The sequence below is a fragment of the Aythya fuligula genome, chromosome Z (genome assembly GCF_009819795.1).
Source record: "Aythya fuligula isolate bAytFul2 chromosome Z, bAytFul2.pri, whole genome shotgun sequence".
In the NCBI taxonomy this organism is placed as follows: domain Eukaryota; kingdom Metazoa; phylum Chordata; class Aves; order Anseriformes; family Anatidae; genus Aythya; species Aythya fuligula.
Genome location: NC_045593.1, coordinates 14,212,668 through 14,237,202, shown reverse-complemented (window position 1 = coordinate 14,237,202; position 24,535 = coordinate 14,212,668). Strand labels below are relative to the sequence as shown.

The 24,535-nt window shown below is 37.9% G+C and overlaps 1 protein-coding gene across 1 annotated transcript; it reads left to right on the top strand.

The window, feature by feature from the left end:
* The first annotated feature begins 912 nt into the window (after positions 1–912).
* On the top strand, positions 913–23,015 carry C9 (complement C9). The gene is made up of 11 exons (XM_032205577.1): positions 913–923; positions 10,394–10,511; positions 11,169–11,316; positions 12,655–12,802; positions 14,561–14,699; positions 15,980–16,195; positions 17,240–17,480; positions 18,374–18,502; positions 20,276–20,454; positions 20,702–20,930; positions 22,867–23,015. The coding sequence occupies exons 1-11, from the start codon at positions 913–915 to the stop codon at positions 23,013–23,015; spliced, it is 1,707 nt and encodes a 568-aa protein (XP_032061468.1).
* Positions 23,016–24,535: the final 1,520 nt, after the last annotated feature.

The window sequence follows — 24,535 nt, the reverse complement described above, 5'->3', positions numbered from 1 at the left end:
TACTAGCTCATTTATTTGATTTTTTTTTTTTTTTTAATTAAGGTGTCTTGGCAGACAAGTGGAACAAGCAGATAGATTTCTTGCTTATATCTCAGTGAATGTCCCCAGTGTTGCTCAGTTCAAATTCATACATGGTGTAGCATGACATGTTCCCAGTATGTCAGAAAGCAAAAAGACAATCTTGGCTTCAATCCATGCCTAGATTCCTTGTGAACAGATGCACCAGCTCTGTGTTATTAATGTGACATAGTACTCCATCTCTTAAATGTGCCTTTTCTAAAGAACCTCTTTACTAACAGACCTTTAAATCAGTCAGTTATGACCAATTGTAACAGCTATGTTCTTGGCCAGTGGTGAATGCTGATATCTGAGGTTTTTCTGTTAATACTAAGCATAAACTTGAAATAGTATTGTTAAATCAAAAGTCTAAGCATTTGCTGAACTGGAAAGTTAAGAAAATCAACTTGGAGAGAGCCTTAGTATCCACTTCAGCCAGTCATGCAATTAGTCTTGTATATAAATCTCTCTTGCACTTTCTGTAATGCAAAAAAGCTATGAACTTAAGTATTTGTCTCAAACTGGAAATGTAGAAACTTATGGATGTTACACTGTTATGTAATTCTAGTATCTCAAGTGATGTTACATTAAAAAGAAGCAACTCTTAATAGCAAACTAATATCTGTGTGGTTGTTAATTCTGTCCTTAGAACTCAGTCTTGTGCCTCAGTTGATTCTAGGATTTCAGAGCCTGCTAAGAACTGTTTGTCTCCTGTTCAGTTCTTACACTGGCTGTCTGACAGCAGAGTCTTAGGTCTTTCTATAGCTTCAGGCCTGCTCAACACAGAAAACACAAAATTTTCAACTAAATTGTTTCTGCTAATAAAGATGCTTTTTTGCTTGATTCTCTAGGACCATGGAAGTTGCGTATGTGAATGAATTAAGCTTCTGAATGTAGTGTAATTTAATTTGTCTACTTCAACTACTTTGCAAGTGGCCTAAACTCCTGCAGGGAAAACTACATAGGAAGGGAGAAAAGATCTAGAAGATCTAGCTCACTGTACAATTAATGCAGATGGCTAACAGGAACAAATCTGTCAGAAAGCTACTGTCTTAGATTCACTTTTAGTACTGGAGGTAGATCTGTAACATTTAGCAAAAAAAGTCAGGCAGGCTGAGATAGAATAGGTGCTTACTTGCTTCTGCCAATACCAGTTGATTGGGATTATTAAAGGCTTAAAAACAACTCCTTTGGAAGGGAGTTAGTATCCAGCTTGAAATATAGGTCATATGAATCTTTTTTTTTTCCTGCATAGCAACATATAATTTAGTATTCAAAGATACCATCTAATCTAAAACAAAAGTTCTCTGCTTCCTTGCTTAAAAGAAAGGATATATTTACCAGAGTAGTTTGAACTAAGCATCTAAATGACTATTTGCTGTTCAAGTTAACTTTAACAGTTCTAGCTGGAGCATGACAATAGCTGTCGGGATAATCATTGAGTTAGAAGAACCTATTCCACTCTGGTCAAAGATGATTGCTGGTCTGCTAGTTAAGTTTGAATGGCCATTTACTTTGATTTAGTTTCTGTTTTAAAGAACCATGAACTTGGTGGTATATTTAACATCAACTGAAGCAGGTATGATGAAACAGAACAAGTGTCTGCTTTCATGTTCAACAAACTAATGTAACTGTACTCATCAAGCTAGATCAATGCTGCATAAAATTTCTTCCTAGAGAAGAAATTATCCCAAAGCAAGCATGGGTTTAAAAAAAAAAAAAAAAAAAAAAAAAAGCCAGTCATATTCAACCTTAAAAATAATAATAAAATAAAATGGGAACAGGGAGGAAAAGGTTTTTTGTTTTTTTTTTTATTATTCATGATATTGCAGAATATCCTTGTACTAGATTATTTAAAGTTTGAGTCCAAATGCTTAAGTAATGCTTAACTGCTAAAAAACAAAAAATAGGTTATGTATGAGTTACTTCTATTTTGTGACTGTGTCCACCACACAGTGCCTTAACACAGTGCCTTAAATCTGAATTATAAAAAACTGTTGAATAAGAATTACTTTCTAAAGAGTAGCTCATGTTTGAGGTTTGAGTGACAGAGTGAAAACTAGAAGCCTACTTCAAAACATCAAAAAAAAAAATAAATTGTGTTGCTCTTTTATATTGGCATTTGGGGGGGGGGGAGAGGAGGAATGCTAGGACTTTTTTTTCCTCAAATGCAACAAAAGAGGATTCCAAACATGTTAGAAACTGAATTCACCCTTGTAAACAGCTCTGCTTTAGGAACTACTTGTTCCTTATGTAAGTCACTATGATTGCTGTTACTAAGCAGTTAATTTATTTTAATTGAATAGAAAGCATCTTCCCTATATTTAAAAAATACTAGTAAATGCTCTTTCATTGTGAAACTATGGAGATTGGGAAATAGTATAAAGTAGAGGAAAAAGCCAAACTTTCTGAAAAGTGGACTTTAGGGCACTTACCGTAAGTCAGTTTTGGCTAGCAACTGGCATTTTTCAGTAAGTGCTGCCTTTTTTTTTTTCTCCTCTTGGTAATAAATAACAAACAGAACAAATAAAGAATTTGCAAATTCAGTTTCAGGATTTCTTTCCTGCTCAGACACAAAATGAGAAGCATGCATGTTATCCTGCAGCTAATATTCATATTATGCAGTTTAGAGGTGTCTGCCTCACTTTCGGGAGAAAGCAGAAGGTAAGAGTCCTCAGTTTTCTATAGTTGCCTGTGCTATTCTTTTTCTCCAACATAGCATAAGCCACCAATGTGAACATTTCTACTGGCAGCTTGCTTATATATTTGGTGAACACAGGAACTTCTTTCCTTGAAGTTGTTGTTTTGTTGTTGTTGTTGTTTTTTCTTCAAGAAGTAAATCAAAATGGTTTATTCACTTCACTTATTTTGCCATCAATTACACTGATAGCTGTTGAAGCTGTATTCTTACTCTTATATTCTTATAGCAAGGGTGGAGCTCAAGCAGCTTTTTTCCGTTACATGCTGAGTGTGAAAATATAATAGAATCTCAATCATTATATTTCTGAAGATGCACAATTTTATACTGGTAGTACTTATATTAGTATCTCAAGTCTCCTAGACTGTATATCTCTAATTTGGATAGCCTTCGGTTTTCAGTATATGCATCGCTAGAAGGAGGAGGACTACAGGCTCAGTCTCTATTAAAACATCATTTGAAAACTGAATAACTACACAACCAGAAACAGCTCTGACTGGTCTATATCTCACTTATGAGAATAGACAGTACTAAGTGGTATAAGAATGTAAGTCTTAATAGCCAAATGCACATTACGAATGAATCAGGGTCTGCCTGCATTAAGACTTATATTGTGGTATGTGAAGTGTTTTGTGATGGCATGAATGCTGTATTAAAAAAAAAAAAAAAAAAAAAAAAAAGTTGCTTCTTGCATGAGTGTCTAGGCCTGAGGCTGGATACTGCTATTGATGTTTGAAATAGCCAAACTGACTTTGAAAAAAGAGCCTTCAAAACCATAAGTCTTTATGTTTCTCCCTTTCCTTGTTTTTGGTAATGGTTAATTGGGCATCCAGATCTAACTAGAACATAGCTTTGATATATTCATTTATCAATAATCCAGCTAGAATATAAGACTTCTGAAGCAGGCAACGTGGGCCAGACCCTCGTAGCCAATGGCACTAGCAGCTGCAGTTGTTGTATCATAGAACATCCCAAGGATCATCAAGTCCAGCTCCTAGCACCACGCAGGTCTACCCAAAAACTCAGACCATTTGACTAAGAGCACAGTCCAAATGCTTCTTAAACTCTGACAGGTTTGGTGCTGTGACTATGTCCCTGGGGAACAGTTTAAGTTCATTGTCATGTAATGCTATCATGCCTTCAATTACAGGGAAGTGATGACTTCTTTGTTGGTCTGTTTTATCTATCAGACCAACCCTCTTTCTCAAGTCATCAGTTTTTTAAATGATGGACTGAATAGCTCTGTATTTTGATGTATGGATCAATAACAAATCACCAAGGCTGGTTGGCTTGAAGCTGCCAATAAAGTAGTTTGCAATCTAAGACAGGTGAAAGCAATTTTTGTGTACTGATTGTGAAACGCCTTTTTCTTTCAAAAGATCATTCTTCCATTCCTCAAACCTTCCCAGTGATGGATAGCACAGAAAGTATTTTGGTTTCCGTACTTGTCTCTAAAATTCTTGCTCTGATTTACCACCTTCAGTGACACTCTTAGAAACTGAAATGCTTTCTTTTCTTTGATATTTAAATTGCGTGCCTCAACATCTCCTGTTTCAGCATGACTTTTCTGTAACACTTTCTCCCTGGGTTTAATTGTAGAATCATTCAGGTTGGAAAAGAACTCTTAAGATCATCGAGTCCAACCTTTAACCTTGTACTGACAAGTCCACCTCTAATCTTACTGCTAAGTTTTGAATCTACATGTTTCTTGAAAGCCTCCAGGGATGGTGACTCAACCACTTCCCTGGGCAGCCTATTCCAATGCAATACAATTCTTTCAGTAAAGAAATTTCTCTTAATATACAACCTAAACCTCCCCTGGTGCAACTTGAGGCCATTTCCCCTCATCTTATCACTTGGTGATTGGGAGAAGAACCCTATTCCTGCCTCACTACAACCTCCTTTAAGGTAATTGCAAAGTATAGTAAGGTCTCCTGACCCTTTTTTTCCCTAAGCTAAACAACCCCAGCTCCTTCAACTGTTCCTCATAAGACTTATCCACTTCCATCATTTTTTGAGAATAAAATATGGAAGTGGAAAAACTCAGTTTTCCTCATCTCTGTCTTTCTAAACAATGTTGCTCAATAAAATGCTTTTTCCATGGGTGTCCATTTGAATTTCCAGATCAATATAAATAGGGCTCCATTTCAGAGTTCATGACGTTCACTCACAATGCTTTTTTTTCTGATTTTTTTTTTTTTCCTGCTGTAATGTCGATTAGATCCAAAACCTCAAAGCTGGACTTGCAACAAATCCTGTGAAACTTGTGTCCAAATCTGGAAGGGACCAATGTGCATAAGTACTCACGTACTCACTCATACGTACTCACTCAGAATGAATATTCTTGCATAAGTTGCTAGGTTGAGCTTGTTTAAACACCTGCGCTGGCTGAAAGCTCAAAGACCACCATCGCCTCCAGTTTGTGGAAAGACAGTTGAAGGCAAAACTTCAGTTTGCACTGAAAAGTTCAACTTGGCATTTCCTGCCTGTTTTGTTGTTGTTATTATTACTATTATTATTTTTTACTGCAGACTCAAAATAATGTTTTATAAGAAACTTTAATGTAGAATCTAAGGATTCTCACAGCTTGAGTCTGGTCCCTTCTTTAGGTTCTACTCATAGACATTGCTCTTCATAGACCATTCTTAACTTCTGCAAAGGGTTTTGGCTGCATTTTTAATATCATAAATGTTCAGAAATGCATTTCAACATAAAATTCCATAATACCTTAATGCTTGGTTATTGTTAGGAGTAAGATATCCAAGTACTTGTAGAAATCCTACTAGGTGTCCCAATGTATATTTAAGGTTTAGTGTCTGTGGGCTCCAACTTCTATTTTTAAGAAAAACTTGTCAACCTTTTCCCCAAAATACTAGTGTAGGTGGTGTTACTCTTTGAGATTTATAGTCTCACATCAGTAAGTACATATAAATGCCATACTCATAGATATAGGGAAGAATAAGATGATTCTTATCCACTTGCTAGAACACTGATTTTCTGTTTCTTTCCTCTGATGATGTCATGCAGAGTTTTGAAAAATATGTAAAAGACAATGCTTTGAAAACCTGCTGTACAATTTTCTACTTAGGAAGTTACAGTAAATTTTAGTATAGCTGAAATATTTGTAAAGATGAGCTAATTGCAGGCAATGAAATTGGTTTTGAAGGTGTTGGATGGCAGCTGGGCTATATCAAACTTAAAATATCTTATGACTTCTCAGAAATTCATAGAACTGTAGAGTTATGGAAAAGTCTAGCATAGAAGGGACCTCTGAAGAGCTGGTACAAACATTCACTTGAAAGCAGGGCCTTGGTTTGGGTTATCTAGGGCACCTGACAAGCATTCTTTAATATTGTCAGTGAGAGACATTCTACCTTTTTCCTGGAGAATCTATTCTAATATTTAATTGTTCTCTTGGTAAAGATTTTTTGTATTCAGACAGCACTTATCCTGAGGCAACTTGTGCATGTTGCATCCAACTTCTACCTTCTAGGAATTTACCCCTTCTATAGAATTTTCTGTGAGATGAGATATACATATATATTTTTTTTTCCTTTTCTTTCCTTCCTAATTTGAGTTATAAATCCATTCTTAATGTCGCACAAAGTAAGTGTGACTGCAGTGCAGCTTAAGGTGGAATTATTTCAAATAGGTTACCTAGACTGAAATGTTTGTCTCAAATATGTAAGCATGCATACTTAGTCAATCTTTGAAGTACATGCACCTTCCAAAAAGCTTAGGGATCTGTAAACCCCAACAGCACTGGAAAAATAAAGTTCAACCACTAATTAACAACATAAAAGTAAAATAAAAGGTTCAGATTAAGAGTACAGTGATTGATCTAATCTAATTGCTGAATCAGAGTAGAGACAGGGAAAAAAAAAAAAAAAAAAAAAAAAAGTCTGTTTCTGGTAGTGGCCATTAGAGTATGCTCCAAGAAAAAGTAGCAAGAACAAAGCAAGTACTCAATGTCATTTCCCAAGCTCTCAACCCTTTCAGATGCCAACAACAGATAATTAGTTTAGATGTTATTGATTTTGATTTAGAGTCCAGCACAAAGTTAGTGAAAGGGAATTACATATAAAATTGACTTTTCACAAGGTTGGATGCACATTCTGTGCTAGCTACACCAATTCCTGGTGCTTGGTACACAAAATAGCTTCACACTTCCCTACCAGATTTTGAGAGGTCCGTTGCATTTCCATTGCATGGAAAGGATTTTTAACTCTCTGCTTATCTCATTGCTACTACCCAGAGATATTGGGCATATGGATGCTTTTTGCTGTCTCCTTTTTTTAGAGTCTCACCTGTTAAAAGCAACATCCTCTGTCTGGGGTCCATATATTGCAGGCCTTGGGTTAAGGTTAAGAGGCTTCTGGGAAAAGTTGTTTAGGATCCACAGGCAGGACAGTGGGAGTGTGTGTTATGAATACTACCAGCAGCAGCTGCAGCGCCTGTTTACTGCTGGTGTGTGTGACAGTGGAAAGTTTGAGGCATCAGAGCTAATATGGGTGAGCTGAGTGTACGTATGAAGAGTTGCACAACTACCCAGTGGCAACCAAGCTACTTAAGATTCAATGACTGGAACAAAACATAGGTCTACTTAGTGTCTCACTAACAGTTTATTATGTATGTAACCTGAACATACAATATATAGCACTCCAAAGCTGAACTGACTGATGTATCTTCCTTGTCCAAACAACAGATTTCTCAATTTTGTGGAATCAGGTTACATTTGTTTGGTTTCTTCATGTATTTGTATAAGGGAGGGAGGTCAAAGAGTGGAGGGCAATGCACTACCTGCAACGAAAGCTCATACATCACACTGCAGGAGCTGCAGATCTGCCAACCAGCTGGGACCTGCAAAAAAAAGGGGGCCCACTGTAGAACAGAGGGAGCAGCATTGATGTGGAGAGGTGCAGAGATAGAATTGCCTTGCAGTGGATGAATACTCAGCATTTAAATGTCAAAACTGGTGTAAATGATAAAGAGTAAAAGTTAGGTATCTATACCCCATCATTCTTTTGCTTTCAGCACTACTACCTGTGAGGTTAAGGTCAGCAGTAAACTACTGGATTTGTTTTTCAGAACAGAAGGGTCATTCTACAGGGCATCAGTTTTTTAATGTCTAGCTGTAGGCACTTTCAAGAAACTCAGTTTCTATCAAGTGATGGCCCTTCACTTACTGAAATCCAGAAATGTTTTAGTATTTAAAACTGGGCACTAAAATGAAGAGTCACTCCAGAAAATGAAAGCCTTTGGCTGAAATTTAACTGGCAAAGTATTCAACTCAGCAAGCTGAAGAATACTTAGACAACTAAACATTTGTCTGCTTTATCCAACTATGTAAGTTAGACAGTTAACAAGTAATACTTTTATTTATGAGCCTTCTTTTAACTCAGGAAAATATTTAAACATTTATTTATGCTTAGGGCAACCCCACACAGTTAATAAGTTGAGAAATTAGAAATATATATTGAAGTACTATACCAATTTCACAGAATTACAGAATCATCTAGGTTGGAAGAGACCTCCAAGATTACCCAGTCCAGCCTCTGACCTAACACTAATAAGTCCTCCACTAAACTGCATCACTAAGCTCTACATCTAAACGTCTTTTAAAGACCTCCAGGGATGGTGACTCAACCACTTCCCTGGGCAGCCCATTCCAATGCCAAATGTAAAGAAGTTTTTCCTAAAATCCAACCTAAACCTCCCCTGGTGCAACTTCAGCCCATTCCCCCTCCTCCTGTCACCAGGTACATGGGAGAATAGACCAACCCCCACCTCGCTACAGCCTCCTTTAAGCTACCTGTAGAGTGCGCCCCTGAGCTTCCTTTTCTCCAGGCTGAACAAGCCCAGCTCCCTCAGCCACTCCTTATAAGACTTGTTCTCCACACCCCTCACCAGCTTCGTTGCTCTTCTCTGGACTCGTTCAAGCACCTCCATGTCCTTCTTGTAGTGAGGGGCTCAAAACTGAACACACTACTTGAGGTGCAGCCTCACCAAAGCCAAGTACAGGGGGGACAATCACTTTCCTAGCCCTGCTGGCTGCACTGCTTCTTATACAAGCCAGGCTGCTGTTGGCCTTCTTGGCCACCTGAGCACACTGCTGGCTCATATTCAGCCAACTATCCACCAATATTCCCAGGTCCTTCTCCGCCTGGCAGCTTTCCAACTACTCATCTCCCAGCCTGTAGCGCTGCTTGGGGTTGTTCTGCCCCAGGTGCAGGACCCAGCACTTGGCCTTGTTGAACTTCATACAGTTGATCTCAGCCCATTGGTCCAGCCTATCCAGATCCTCCTGCAGAGCTTTCCTACCCTCGAGCAGATCAACACACGCACCTAACTTGGTGTCGCCTGCAAACTTACAGAGGGTGCACTCGATCCCCTCATCCAGATCATCAATAAAGATATTAAAGAGGACTGGCTCCAGTACTGAGCCCTGGGGAATGCCACTAGTGACCGGCCTCCAGCTGGATTTGACTCCATTCACCACAACTCTTTGGGCCTGGCTATCCAGACAGTTTTTAACCCAACGAAGCATACACCAGTCCAAGCCATGAGCAGCCAATTTCTTGAGGAGAATGTTGTGGGGAATGGTGACAAAGGCCTTACTGAAGTTAAGATAGACCACATCCACAACCTTTCCCTCATCCTCTAAGCACGTCACTTTGTCATAGAAGGAGATCAGGTTCGTCAAGCAGGACCTGCCTTTCATAAACCCATGTTGACTGGGCCTGATCGCCTGGTTGCCCTGCAAGTGCCATGTGATGACCCTCAAGATAATCTGCTCCATGAGCTTCCCTGGCACTGAGGTCAAACTGACAGGCCTATAGTTCCCTGGGTCTAACCTCCGCCCTTCTTGTAGATGGGCGTCATGTTTGCTAGCCACCAGTCAACTGGGACCTCCCCTGATAGCCAAGACTTCTGATAAATGATGGTAAGCAGCTTGGCCAGCTCCTCCACAAGTTCTCTCAGTACCCTCGGGTGGATCCCATCCAGCCCCATCAACTTGCATACATCCAAGCGCTGTAGCAGGTCGCCAACCATTTCCTGGTGCATCCCCTTCCACCAGCTCAGGGTGCTGGGTATCCAGAGAACAACTGCTCTTGCCACTAAAGACTGAGGCAAAGAAGGCATTAAGCACCTCAGCCTTTTCCTTATCTCTTGTAACTAAGTTTCCCCCCTCAACCAGTAAAGGATGGAGATTCTCCTTAGTCCTCCTTTTTGTACTTATGAAGTACTATAACAATTTGAGATGTACTGCTGTGTCTTTGTATTTAGCTTTAAGTATGCAGAGTATATTCACTCTTTGAATAGGGGAACTGCAGATATTCTCTGTGTATTATTGTATGATTCTCTTCAATAGCACAACCCACAAGAAGTATGAGTATGTATAATGATCTAAAAAAGGGGGAAAAAAGCAGGCTGAGTAAATGATATTTTTTAAAGCATAATTTTAAATCAGCAAAGAGCTTAAGGTTAAGCAGTGGTCTATACATTTTGTGTACCAAGAACTGCTATAAAAGTAAAGGAGAAAACAACTTGAAAGTGCTTCCAAAATATCGGTATATGGTTTAAATGCAAATTCAAATGTTATTTTAGTGTACTGTCCTGGAATGTTTTGTTTGACAGCTCTTCAGAAAAAGCTTTCCACAGGGAGACAAGAGAACTGAATGCTCCATACCCAATAGACTGTAAACTGACCAGCTGGAGTGAGTGGGGGCCCTGTGACCCATGCACCAACCAAAGGGTAAGCTGTAGTTGGAAGTCTTTGTAACAAGGAAAAAAGAAAAAAAAAAAAAAAAAAAAAAAAAAGTTATCTGTCTGCCTTTTGGTTGTGGGAAAATATCATATTGCAACTTTTCATATTGAATGTTTGTGATTTGATTAAACCCATAATCATTTCAGACCTGAAGCCATAACAGTAAGTAAGACTACATCCAGATGTACAAAACCATTCAAGAGCTGTAATTGAAAAAATTTTGTTGACAGAAAAAATCTTTTATGGCCACGTAAATGTTTCTGTTTCTGTAAAGAGCATTACTTTTTAATAGATTTTCCCTTTTAAAATAAGAAGCAATCTTTTTAGCAAAAACTAAGATTTTTGTTTTCTTAGGGGAGTTCTTATAAGATTACCAAAAAATGAAAGACTTGAAAGCATATAAAATGTGTATGATATTTTTTTTTATTTTTTTTTTGGGGGGGGAGTGAAAAATATATTTGCTAAGATACTGATTCAATGTTCCTACAAATTTACAACATAAGCTGTGTCTATGATTTTTCAACCAATAATTTCACCAAAGATGCCTCATTTTGAGAAGTTCTAAGTTCAGTGGAAATTCTGCAGTTCTGGTATGTCTTCTCTTTTGTCTTGAAGCAATATTAAAACTGCTATTTATATTTTAAGTTTCGTTCTAGAAGTATTGAAAGATTTGGCCAGTTTGGTGGAAAATCGTGTGTGGAGACTTTAGGAGATACACAGAACTGTGAAAGTGACCAAGTCTGTCCTGAAGAAATAGAACCAGACTGTGGTGCTGACTTTCAATGCAATTCTGGTAGGTTTTGTTTCCATACCATCATGAGTTGTGCAATAGTTCAGCAAATCACATCTCACGCAGTTCTATGAAGAAGTTCAATCAGTTTGCACTGAAGTCAAAATGCATACACAAAACAGGGTATATGCTTCAATGCTTTTCTATTTGGGGATGATTTTCTGAAGCAGAACATTATTGCTAAGGATTAAAGACAGTCCTGAATGTGTAGATAAGTGGGTTGCAAAGCCATAAGATCAAAAGCAAAAAGATAAAGAATGCTTGAGAAAGGGGTACATTCCTTCCATCTGTCAAAATAATATGCCTCAGATCTAAATTATTTTCCCTTTTTTTTCACTCCATGTTTAAAAGCTATCCACAGACTGTTCTTTCTTCTAGTATTCCCGTTCCATCTGGTATAGAATCCTGTTTTATGAAAAATCACTGGGACAAAGCTAGGACTGAAGGAATTCTAGCAAAATGGATAGGGAGGCATAATGACTAACATGGTATGGTACTGGGGACCAACAAGTCTCTAGATTCAAAGATCTTAATTTATAAAGTAATACAGTCATGGCATATGAATTAGATGAATTCAAGGTTCGTCACAAATGAAAACAGAATAAGTTAATTAAAACTAATCAAAACAGGAAAGGAAAGATGCTAGGTGAATTTTGAGTTCCAAGCTATTGTCAGTATTGTATCTTTCTGTGAAGTCCAAGTAGAGAAAGAAAAATTAAAAAGCATGTATTTAATTATTAGTTCAAAGCCATTGTGTGACATTTACAGGTGAAATAGTTCATATTAACAAACGGTTTTATTACTATTATTATCTTAGGGCTAAATTTATTCAAATCTTTAAATTCTATAAGAAAAAAAAAATCAATCTGTGTATAAACTGTGATATCTGACATCAGCAGAATTAGTTTTTCACTGTTGCATTAGAATATCAATCATTATAATTCATGTTCTCCAAATAGTAACAATTTAAATAATTAAGAAATAATTCTTTGCTGATATTGGAGTAATGTCTTCCTGTATTCTCCTAATACATTAAAAAAATCGAATAATGAAAAATTAATATAGAAATAACCACAAGAAATGATAACTTTCTGCAAATGACAGCAGTTCTCCATCTCAGTAAATTAATAAGCGGATTGAATAGTATGGTGGGGTTTTCTGTTTATTTGTTTTTTAGTGTTTTTTTTTTTCATTCTAAGGAGGAAGAGAGAAAATTCTTTGTGAAACTGGTGAAACTATACAAAAAGAAAAACCTCAATGAAGAATAGGTAGGGGTGTCACTTAATGTCCATCTTGGAAAGAATTGGATTCATTCAATAACTTTTTTTTTTTTTTAATTAGGTCGATGCATAAAGCGACGGCTTGTGTGTAATGTGGATAATGACTGTGGAGATTTTTCTGATGAAGATAACTGTGAATCTGAACCACGATCACCATGCCGTAACCATGATATTGATGTGTCTGAAGTTGGCAGGACTGCAGGGCAAGGGTATGTAATGAAAGGAAAAAGAAAAAAAATAAATGTATTTGACATTGTGAAGAGTCTAGGATTGTCTCCAAAGCCAACTGAAAATGCTGGGACACTGGCATTCCCAAAAGAGGAATCATGGTTTCATTTGTATTCGGAAATGCAACATAGCTTTCAGAAAAACACCTGACTACTTTTGATATTGTGTACTTGGGGAGGATAAATATTTATCCAGACAGTGAATACTAAGTTGATCAATCATTATGTTAATATGCAGACTCATACATAGATATTACATTAGTATTTTTAAAACACATGATTTAAGCATAAAATATATAGGTATATTTTATATTTATATATATATATATATCTTTTATATATATATATACACATATCTTTTCAAGTGATAATTAATAAGGAATCAGTCATTCCCCATTACTTTACTAACATGAGAATCTAAAAGGGAGAAAAGTTCCCTTGATTATTTTATACTACAGGCTGCCTTACTGCAACAACACTCTGCCTATAGGGTGGGTTTTTTTCATTATTGTTCTTCACTTCCCCAGATCTTGATTCATTTATAGTTTCCCTCATTAATCTAAGTCGAAAATTTATCTTTCTTTTCTCAGACCATACTGTATATATTTAATTTCAAACAGAAAGAAGGTGTGACATACTGTGTGACAAATTGAGTCAAAAGACAGCTATCCAAACAGGAACAGAAGAGGAAAATAAAAGTATACTACAGCACCACCTTGTGTTTAAATGAAAAGGGTGCATCCTGCGTTTCATCTTGCAACAGCATGACTGCACAAGAGCAAAATCTCTGCCTTCGTAGTATGGGGAACTAAGACAGATGGGCCTTTATTATTATTATTATTATTATTTTAGAAGAAGAAGAAGCTACTTTATTATTTCTTTTAAAAACCATTGCTGATGTCTTCCATGAGAAATGCATAGATGCACATCTGCGGTACCCAATGCTGCCAATTTAGATGCACTGATAACCATTTTCTGCAGTTAGTTAGGTACATGTATCAGACATAAACACTGTGCTTCCTGGAAAGATTCGAATCTATGAAGGAGTTAGAAAGCCAATAAACAACATAGAATCCCCAAATGAGCAGCTGTTTTCAGAAGCAATTCTTGTACACTGGTAGATAGATGTGTAGAACTACATAGTCAATGTGGTTTCAGGGTTTGCAGTGGTTCAGATTTGCTCTCCAGGGAGTTCTGTTACTCCTCTAAGTCACTCCCTGGGAGAGGAGACAAAGCTAGGAGCAGTTGTATATTCCTTCTACATGAATCTTGTGCATTCTTGATACCAAAGTTCCTAACAGCAAACAAAATAATAATGAGTTATGCAGGGAAAAAAAAAAAAAAAAAAAAAAAAAAATCTATATATATATGTATATATACTATAATCTATACTATAATTTAATGATTCCTCACAAACATGTTGTTCAAGAAGAAATGTTTATTCTCTCCTTCCATTCCTAAGGTTCTTACTGCATTATCTATCTTTTATTTGTCTGTTTCTTTCTAATATATGACCTTTAAAATAAAGTGCTTTACACATATGTAGTATTTTATCCATTACATGAATGAGAAATTAAGAAAACAAAGGATGAGACAAACTGCCATGGTGGAGCAGGTACCTTGCCCCTATTCATCTCTTACAAAAATTAGGCTTTTCCTTTCATAACACCATTGCTTCCAAACTACATGTGCTGACACCTTCTTTTTTGAAGCATAACCTGTCCTGTATTTCTATTGCAGAATCAATGTTTTAGGGATGCAGCCAATGGCCAGCCCATTTGACAATGAGTTTTTCAATGGTCTTTGTGAAAGGGTTCGTGATGGGAACACACGGACATATTACCGCAAGCCATGGAATGTTGGTGTTCTCAATTATGATGTAAGTCTAAGTTCTTCTATGCAAGTTAGAATGTTTAAAATGAATGCTGAATCTTGACTTCCTCTCAGAAGGCCTGAAACCTCTTTAAATAAGTTAGCAGCAGCTTTTAAGCCTCATACTGCCAGCAAAGTCCGGAGGGAAACTGGTTATGTTATCATATGCCTTAGCAATTAAACTCAGTTGTTGCAGATAATTTACCACACGTTTATTGTTGCTCCTGTGTATAGTAAATGAAAGTGTCTCTGGAATGTTTACCATATGGTTGGATGATATGCATAGGAGATGTAAAAAACTGAATACTATACCTAATTTTACTGGATAAAGCAGCAATCAAAACTTTTTCAAGGACACACAAAAGACTGTGATAAAAAGGAAGGCAGAACATTTTGATACTCTGGTGCTCTCTAAGTATCTTAATCAGTGACAAGTTTCTCTCTCCTGTTGTTAAAACAAAACAAAACAAAACAAACAAACAAACAAACAAAAAACTTTCAATGCAATTCTGTTATGTGTTAGTGTATATATATATATATATTTAATTTGTGGGGAAAAAAAAATAAAAAATAAATATACACTGCCATTAAGGCATTGTGTTCCTGTTTTCTTCTAAAGATGAGACTTGTTACTTACATCACATCTGTTCTTGGACAGCATCATCTCTCCACTTAATGAGGGCTTTTTTTCCATAGCAGTTTCTGACCACAAATGGAGATAAAAAGATACGGACAGTCTTGGGAGCCTGGGTCTCAGGAGTGGCTGAATATACAAGGAAACTGCATAAAAACTCCCATGAGGTTCTGAGAGAATCAAGATAAATCAAATTACTCTTTTTTACTGAATCCCATTCTCTAGCAGAGTCAAATTATTTAGAGATTTAAATGTGTATTTCCAAGGAAAATTGAAAATTTTCAAGGAGAAGAAAAAAAAAAAAAGTTGTTTTTTTTTTTCTGTCAGAACATATTTTTCTATTCCTGAATGTCATGAAGCCTTTACTAATACATTCTGTGGAATTATTTTGCTATTCAGATAAAATATCTTCTCTTTTAATTACTCTTTAAGTTCAAAGTCAGTTTGGATACCATATGAAGTAGACAGGTAGCTGCTTCACAGCCCTAATGGTTCTCTGCTCTATTCACATAAGTGCTTGTTTTTTTATAATTTTTTGTTGTTTTTTTTGTTGTTCTTGATAAGTAAAATGTGCAAATTCAAAGTGCTACACAGATTTTCCTGTTACTATCTGTTCTGGCTTCTCATATAAGCTTTTCATCTTCTTTTCTAAGACAAAAGCGGGCAAAACCTTCACATCTGAGTTCTATCGTGATCATCTAAAAATGATACGAGAGGTGTATATGGACAAACAAAAAAGCTTCAACATTGGCCTGTCTCTGAAATACACACCTACTTCAGGAAGTAACAAAACTGCAGGAGGAAACTTAAAGTTTTACTATAGCAAGAGTACAAATTTAGGATCTATGTTGACTAGATTCACAGAAAGGGTAAGTTTAATCACGTTTGAGTATTTAATGTAATCATTTTATAAATAGTAAAATTTAAACAGTGTTAGCATAAAAGCAGGAAGAGCCCAGGGACAACAAGAAAGTAAGGGATTTTTGCTGAATGGCAGAAATATTTGTACCTACAAAACTTTCTTCATGGAAATGTAGATGCCTGAAGAATTTTGTCACTTCTAAAAGCCTTTGAGTCAGCATTTTAACATCTTTTAAATGGTCAGCTGTTAAATTCCTTTTATATACCTCCTACTAGGCACTGCTGTTAAGGAGGTCACAGAAGTACTACAGAAAATAATGGGGTTTGGAAGGCATGTGTTTACTTAGAGTCTTAACTGCAACTATTTCACAAGATGTCATGTGGTACAGGCAGCTGCTAGGTCCTAGTTTAGACTATGATATAAAAATATAGAGTGTAATGTATGAGTATATTGGTTAGTAAATACTACAATTAAAATGTATATATGGCTCACATGCCTTGAAAGGATTTTTTTCTTGATAAATTTTCATTTTAAGATGCAAGGGTGGATTTATTTTTTTTTTTATTGGAGCCTTTCATGCTGACAGTCTGAGAATAACAGAGAAGTGATCCACAATAAGAGAGAGTGTAGTTCTGCTTTAACTATAAACAAAGACTAAACTCCATCTGACCTCAATAGGCATGCAGGAACTAGCTTCTGTTATCTGGCAAGCCATGTGGAATTATTTTTCTGTTATAAAAGTCAGAATCTTTAGATATTGTACCTAAAGAGAAGAACTTGTCATCAAATGGATCATAAAGGGCTTGCTGCAATTAACAAAGGAAGACTTCTGCAAAAATGCAAGAAATGAAGAAGTCTAAATTTCTTGCCTCTTCCTCAGTGTAGATTGGAGAAGTTTTGTTTCAATTTAACAAGTTCGTGTCCAAAATGCTAGACTGAATACCATGTTTAAAAGGGCTGCAGTTTCTTTATAAGTAAAATAAAACATATTTTCCTGCTGTATTTCATACCAGAATGGTTCTCTCATCTGTTTTATTCTCCCTGTATTCAGAACCAAACCTTTCTACATGTAAAAGGAAAGATTCAGCTGGGAAGATTCCAAATGCGGAGTCGTGATATCCGTCTCACAGATACTTTCCTTGACGATCTAAATTTTCTGCCTGCTGAATACGATAAGGGGGAATATTTCAAATTCCTAGAAGATTATGGAACTCACTATGCAGCCTCTGGAGCTGTGGGAGGAAAATATGAACTTGTGTATGTTCTGGATAATCATGCTATGTCTCTCTTAGGTATGTGTTTTGTTGGTCTAGCTAGAAGATGCAGATTGGCACCAAGTTTCCAGTCATAAAGAGGTGGATGAGGATAGACTTGTGTATATATAACACTACTAAGAACAGCACAATTCAATGTGTTCGGCTTGTGGCACACCGGTGGCACTTCAAATTATCCAAGTTCAACAGAGATGAGAGTCTCTGTAACTTATTTGAAATCTGCTTTCTGAGTCTACAACTTAGAAAACAAAATATTAAACAAACCTCTTCAAAATATCACAGTAATTGGTGCTATATGATTCACAAGAGGTCCCCAGTGCTTAGGAAATCTGTCAAAACCTTAAATCTGGTTTGCTTGTCGGTGTATTCATCTGGAACTCTAAGAGTTGGTGATGGCATAAAATAAGGAATAAATTCAAGTACTTCCTAGAAATTGTGCAGACACTTCAAATGCAGTCATCCTCATATTCATTGCATGGAAGAGGAGAAAGCAGAATACAAATAGGAGGAAGAAAGCATAAACATTTCCAACAGCACCAGTAGCACTGAAACTTATCCTCCAATAATATAATCACACTCCTTGAACAGAACAGAACAGAACAGAACAGAACAGAACAGAACTGAACAGAAAAGTTAGTTGGAAGGGACCACCAAAAATCAAGTCCAACTGCCTCATTACCTCAGGGCTAAACAGAAGTCAAAGCATATTATGAAGGGCATTATCCAAATGCCTCTTGAAAACTGACAGGCATGGGGCATCAACCACCTTGCTAGGAAGCCTCTTCCAGTGTTTGAACACCTCCATGGCAAATAATTTTTTTTCTAATGTCCAGTCTGAACCTCCCATGGAGCAGCATTGTGCTGTTGGTCACTCTGTCCTTTAATAATCACCTAATTATTTCTGCTTCCAGATATCAGTGTAGAAGATGTGAAGAAATGTCTTGGCTATCAATTTGATGTCAATGTTGAATATGACAAGATTAAGGGCAGTCTTGAAATGTCTGGTGATAAATGCGGAAAGATCAAAATGCAGGATAAATGTAAGTATATCCTTATTTTACATTATGTCTTTTGCTTAAGGAAAGGAAATAACAATTTTTTCTCCTTACAAAAATCAACATAGTTGCTGCTATTTATTAGGGAAATGACAGATCATGTACCCCAGTAAAGGTAAAGCTGCCATAATTCCACACTCCCAAGCTAGGCTGAGCATGTGTTCCCAGTACACACATGTACAACATATACAACACATCCATAGATATATGCATGGCCAAACTAATCAATATAAATAGAAACACAGCACTCATACAAACACAAACAGCACCAATGGCTTCATCCTGTTCCCCTCACTATTGGATCAGTACAGAGGTCAGTCAATGGAAATATCACAGAATCACAGAAGGGTTGAGGTTGTAAAGGACCTCTGGAGGTCACCTGGTGTGAAACCCCCTGCTCAAGCAGGGCCAACTAGAGCAGGTTACCCAGGACCATGTCCAGATGGGATATGAAGACCTCCATGACTCTTTGGGCATTCCACCACCTCTCTGGGCATCCTTTGCTCAGTCGCCCTCACAGGAAAAAAAAGTGTTTCCACATGCACACAAGGAACCGTCTGTGTTTCAGTTTGTGTCCTTTGCCTCTTGCCCTGTCACTGGGTACCACTGCGAAGAGCCTGGTACCACTTTTTTTACAGACTCCCTTCAGATACTAGTACACCGTGATGAGATCCCCCTGAGCCTTCTCTTCTCCAGACTGAACAGTCCTAACTCTCTCAGTCTTTCCTCATAATAGAGATGCTTCATGTCTGTGGCATTTCATTGGACTCCAGTGGTTCCACCTCTCTCTTGTACCGTTGAGCCCAGAATTGGAAACTACTCCGGAAGTGAACTTAAAGGCACCTGAAGAGAGGGCAAAATTCACTTCCTGCAACCTGCTGGCAAAGCTCTTCCTTATGTGGTGCAGGATACCACTAGTCTTGTTTGCCACAAGGGCACACTGTTTGCTCATGTTCAACTTGGTGTCTGCCAGGATCCCCAGCACCTTTTCTGTAAAACTTTTTTCCAGGCAGTTGGCCCCCAGCACACATAGGTGGATGGGGTTGTTCCTGCCCAGGTGCAGGACTCTGCACTTCCCTTTATGGAACTTGTACATATACACAGCAGCACAACCTTCAGGTCTATCAGCCCCTCCTCAATATATATATATATAGACTATATAGGTACCTCCAGCAGCTGACCTTCGACATTTAAATGATGCAGTAAATGTTCCCTATCTGTTTTGTTCACCCTGTTTTTGGCACCTGGATATACAATACTCCAAGGCCCACACGTCCACTTACATTACTGGTAGGGATCAGCAGACCAACGATGCATATCAGCACACAGACATGCCACACACACTATGGGTGACTCCAGTAATCGGCCTTAAATGCTTAGTCTACCCAGCAATTGTCTCTTGAATCCTCATCTCCAATTGCTTCCAATGGAGACACACACACACACACATGCAGACAGGTCATTTGCAATTAAATTAGGAAACCCAATATCTGGTTATGACCTCCATAATGTCTCTCATTTTGCTCTATGCCTTTCTTTCCTTTCAGATATTGGGTTTTCTAATTTAATTGCAAAATAGATTTCATCCTACGAAATAGGTATGAGCAAAGAAATATGGAATTCCACCATGATTAGTGGGTGAAGGGTTCCTCTCTCAATTATCATTTTACAAAGGTGGACTGGTTGTGCTAGAAGGACAACCATTCATCAGGAAGTATGGACATTAAACTTTATTCTTCATCTTCTTTCTTTCTGCAGTAGAATATAAAGATGATGCTATCATTGATGATGTTATTTCCTTAGTTGATGGAGGGAAGGTTGATTTTTCAGTTAAAATAAAAGAAATGTTACTGCGAAGATCCAAAATGGTTGACGTAGAAGATTACATACAGTGGGCTAAGTCCTTGGTTGATGCACCAGTCGTGATACAGGAACGGGTAAGTTCTCTTCGAATCTGTGCCTCTTAGAATCTGAAAACTTCTGTTGTAAAATGGAGGTGAGTCTCTAAGTTTCATGAACTACCAGATACTTTCTTCATTTTGACAGTTTCTTCAGACGCTTATTCTAGTGATGTGTATATCAGCACTAAAGGATGGTTTCCTTTATTGGTATCAAAAGTATTCAGAACTACAGAAAAGTCTGTTAAAGGTGTGCTTTTTTTTTTTTTTTTTTTTCCTTCCACAGCCTTCTCCAATACATACACTTGTTCCAGTTAAGATAAGAAATTCATATTTAAAGAAACAAAATTTGGAAAGAGCAATTGAGGACTACATTACTGAATATAGTGTGTGCAAATGTGAACCCTGCAAAAACGGAGGCACCCTTGTACTGATAGATGGAGCTTGTACATGCATGTGCTCAAGCTACTTTAAGGGAATTGCTTGTCAGATTCCCAAATCTACAAGAGTTGAAGGTTAGTAAATTCTCCAAGCGGACTAAAACAAGCATAGTTTTTAGAACAATATCCAGGGAAAATGAGCCTTCACAAGGACATAAGGATGTCATAGCACTCCCTTATTCCTACTCCAGTCAAATCTCATGGGTATAGAGTGTGGATCTTAGTAGAAGTTACTGGTTTCTTTTGATGATAAAAGCACTCTAAGATAGAAGTCTTTGTCCCTATATATCATTATATCTTGAAATTACAATACAAATACATATATCATTGCATCTTGAAATGACAATCCAAATACATTTAAGTAAGTAGGAGGATGGTGGTATGATGGTAAGGACCAAGGCTGTAAGTTGAGGTCAGACAAAAGCAATCTCAACATGTCATAAGCTGTTTTGTCTTCAGTTTCCTGCAAAAGCACTGTTGTTGCTAACACATGACCACATTTCATACTTACTGTGCTAGATTAATATTAGATTGGTCCACAAAGGGGAAGACGGATCTAAATGCAGTTGTATACATGGGGAAAGAATAAATAAATAAATAAATATAATAAATATAATAAATATAATAATAATAATAATAATAATAATAATAATAATAATAATAATAATAATAATAATAATAATAATGTGCAGTAAATTCAGTACCTGTAGTGGAGACTTTGAAGTACAGATACCTTAGAACTTGATATTCATGCAGTTTCCTAGGGTGACAAAAATGCTGAAACATCTGGGCCCTTGAACAGTGCTACTGACAAGGGCATTTTCAAAAGCCAAATCTGCGTAGCTGGGATATATGCTAGAGGGTGGAATGATGAAGATATTAAAGAGGGGCCGGTCCTCTTTAATATCTTCATCGATGATCTGGACGAGGGCATTGAGTGCACCCTCAGTAAGTTTGCAGATGACACCAAGTTAGGTGCGTGTGTCGATCTGCTTGAGGGTAGGAAAGCTCTGCAGGAGGATCTGGATAGGCTGCACCGATGGGCTGAGGTCAACTGCATGAAGTTCAACAAGGCCAAGTGCCGGGTCCTGCACCTGGGGCGCAATAACCCCAAGCAGAGCTACAGGCTGGGAGAGGAATGGTTGGAGAGCTGCCAGGCAGAGAAGGACCTGGGAGTGATGGTGGATAGTCGGCTGAATATGAGCCAGCAGTGTGCTCAGGTGGCCAAGAAGGCCAACAGCAGCCTGGCTTGTATCAGGAACAGTGTGACCAGCAGGGCTAGGGAGGTGATCGTCCCCCTGTACTCAGCTCTGGTGAGGCCGCACCTCGTGTACTGTGTTCAGTTTTGGGCCCCTCGCTACAAGAAGGACATCGAGGCGCTTGAGCGGGTGCAGAGAAGGGCAACGAAGCTGGTGAGGGGCCTGGAGAACAAGTCCTACAAGGAGTGGCTGAGGGAGCTGGGCTTGTTCAGCCTGGAGAAGAGGAGGCTCAGGGGCGACCTTATCACTCTCTATAGGTACCTCAAGGGAGGCTGTAGCGAGGTGGGGGTTGGTTTCTTCTCCCACGTGCCTGGTGACAGGACGAGGGGGAATGGGCTTAAGTTGAGCCAGGGGAGTTTTAGGTTAGATGTTAGGAAGACCTTCTTTACTGAAAGGGTTGTGAGGCATTGGAACAGGCTGCCCAGGGAAGTGGTGGAGTCACCATCCCTGGAAGTCTTCAAAAGACGTTTAGATGTAGAGCTTAGGGATATGGTTTAGTGGGGACTGCTAGCATTAGGTCAGAGGTTGGACTCGATGATCTTGAGGTCTCTTCCAACCTAGAAATTCTGTGATTCTGTGATTCTGTGATGATCTTCAGAGTCACCATAACTGCAAAAATCAGAATTAAATCATGGACCACTTTGTGAACCCTCAGAAGTGCTAGGTAAAAATCTCTAATTAATGATCTTTCTGTCACTGCACAGCAGACAGAAAAATATTGGACTAATCCTAGTATGATGTCTTAATACCAGCTGTCACTGATGGAGGCTGGAGCTGTTGGAGTACCTGGTCCACCTGCATCAATGGTGAAAGCACTCGAACTCGCCAGTGTAATAATCCTACACCACAAGATGGAGGCAGACCATGCCAAGGAGAAGCCATTGAAAAACGTCCCTGTTGAGAAGAAAATGTTCCAAATCAGGTAAGCAGCATCTCTTAAGTACTGTTACTCTGTTACTGCTGTTTTGAGTGGTCAGCCAATATTTGAGACATTTCAGTGAATGCGTAGGCTTATTTGCATGTTTCATTTCAATCTGTGATGGTAGAACTTTTAAAAACAGACACTTGGTAGCTCCAGTTGCTGAATTGTTAGATTTGTCTTTGAATGTCTTGAAGAGAAACATTATATCACAGAAGTATGAGAGTTCTGGAGAAGAAGACTAAAAATCCAGCTCTTGAAATCCAGATTTCACCTCCAGTTAGACTTTACTTTAGAAAACTTAGGTCTTTGGAAGAGAAAAGATATATTTTCTGCACATGATATAAAAAGACAGTTTGGGAGTCTGAATTCTCTTACTTGATAAGTAGTATGCTTAAATCCAACAGTTACTCTTACAGTAATGTTGAAACTTTTCACCTGGAAAAAGTTAGTTTAAGAGAATGTTTAGCAACACAGTTTTGTGAGTACTGTTTCCAATACAATACTGCAAAGAAAATCAAAACATGTAAGCAGGATTTTGAGGGTGTATGCTCTGGTCCACAGAATGGAAAGGTCAATCTCAACTTTCTTCATCTGCTCTGAAGAAGATTTCATGCTGCCTGGAAATGACAATAAGAGTTTACAGGCCCAGGAGGAAGTGTTTGTGTTTTATGCTTAATATGTTACCATAAATTCCCTCTTTTCTTCATGGCCACAAGAAGAAAAGAGGTCACAAAATAGGGAAAGGATTTTGCAAATTTCACCATTGAAACACCTTGATGGTCTTGCAACATGAGTTATACCTGAGCCAAAGATACGTAACAGACCTTTTCTTCCAAGCCAGCTCTTTCACCTTCAACAGAGTTCAGTTAGGTCCACTAATCTACTTGTGAAGCACTCTGAAGAAAGAATAGCCAGCAGAACATGATATCACTTGTGGGCTGTCTAGTCCTAGATCAGACAATTATGAAGTGCTTCCTACAGCAACTCATCTCCATGCTATCAAAGCTACTCATCTCACAAGTTATGTCACAGCTGGAAGAGCAAAAACTGAGAGAATATGACAGAGAGATGTAAAATCCAGGGTAGTGTGAGATGGAAGTGTAAGAACTAGGAGACGTTAGATAAAACTGGCAAGTGGCAGATTATAAACAAATTGTAGACTGGTCTTCTACACAGTGGACATACCAAAAGGAAATACACATTTTAGAAACCTTATGAAAAACTAACAGAAGTTTCTCAAACATATAGAAATGACCTTCATTTATGTAGTCTCTGAAGTATCAATTTTTCTGGGATGGGAGAGTGTTCTGGGGAAGTATTTCTATGTGCTTCCCTACTCCTGGGCATACTCCAGGTCTGTGATATTTTTCTATTGTTAGAAACAGGATAACAAAGTTAGCCTTTGGTTGATCCAGTGCAATTGGTCTTGTTTTAAAATCTCATGAGCAGCCTTAATTTTCTTCCTTCAATAAATATATCAACAACATGTCCTTTTCAGT

Bases quoted from the DNA above. Each gene is read 5' to 3' on its own strand.
- C9 (XM_032205577.1), top strand. The intron at 14,700-15,979 runs GTAAGTCTAAGT...TTCTTTTCTAAG, and splicing joins TTGGTGTTCTCAATTATGAT to ACAAAAGCGGGCAAAACCTT. The intron at 20,455-20,701 runs GTAAGTTCTCTT...TTCCTTCCACAG, and splicing joins CAGTCGTGATACAGGAACGG to CCTTCTCCAATACATACACT.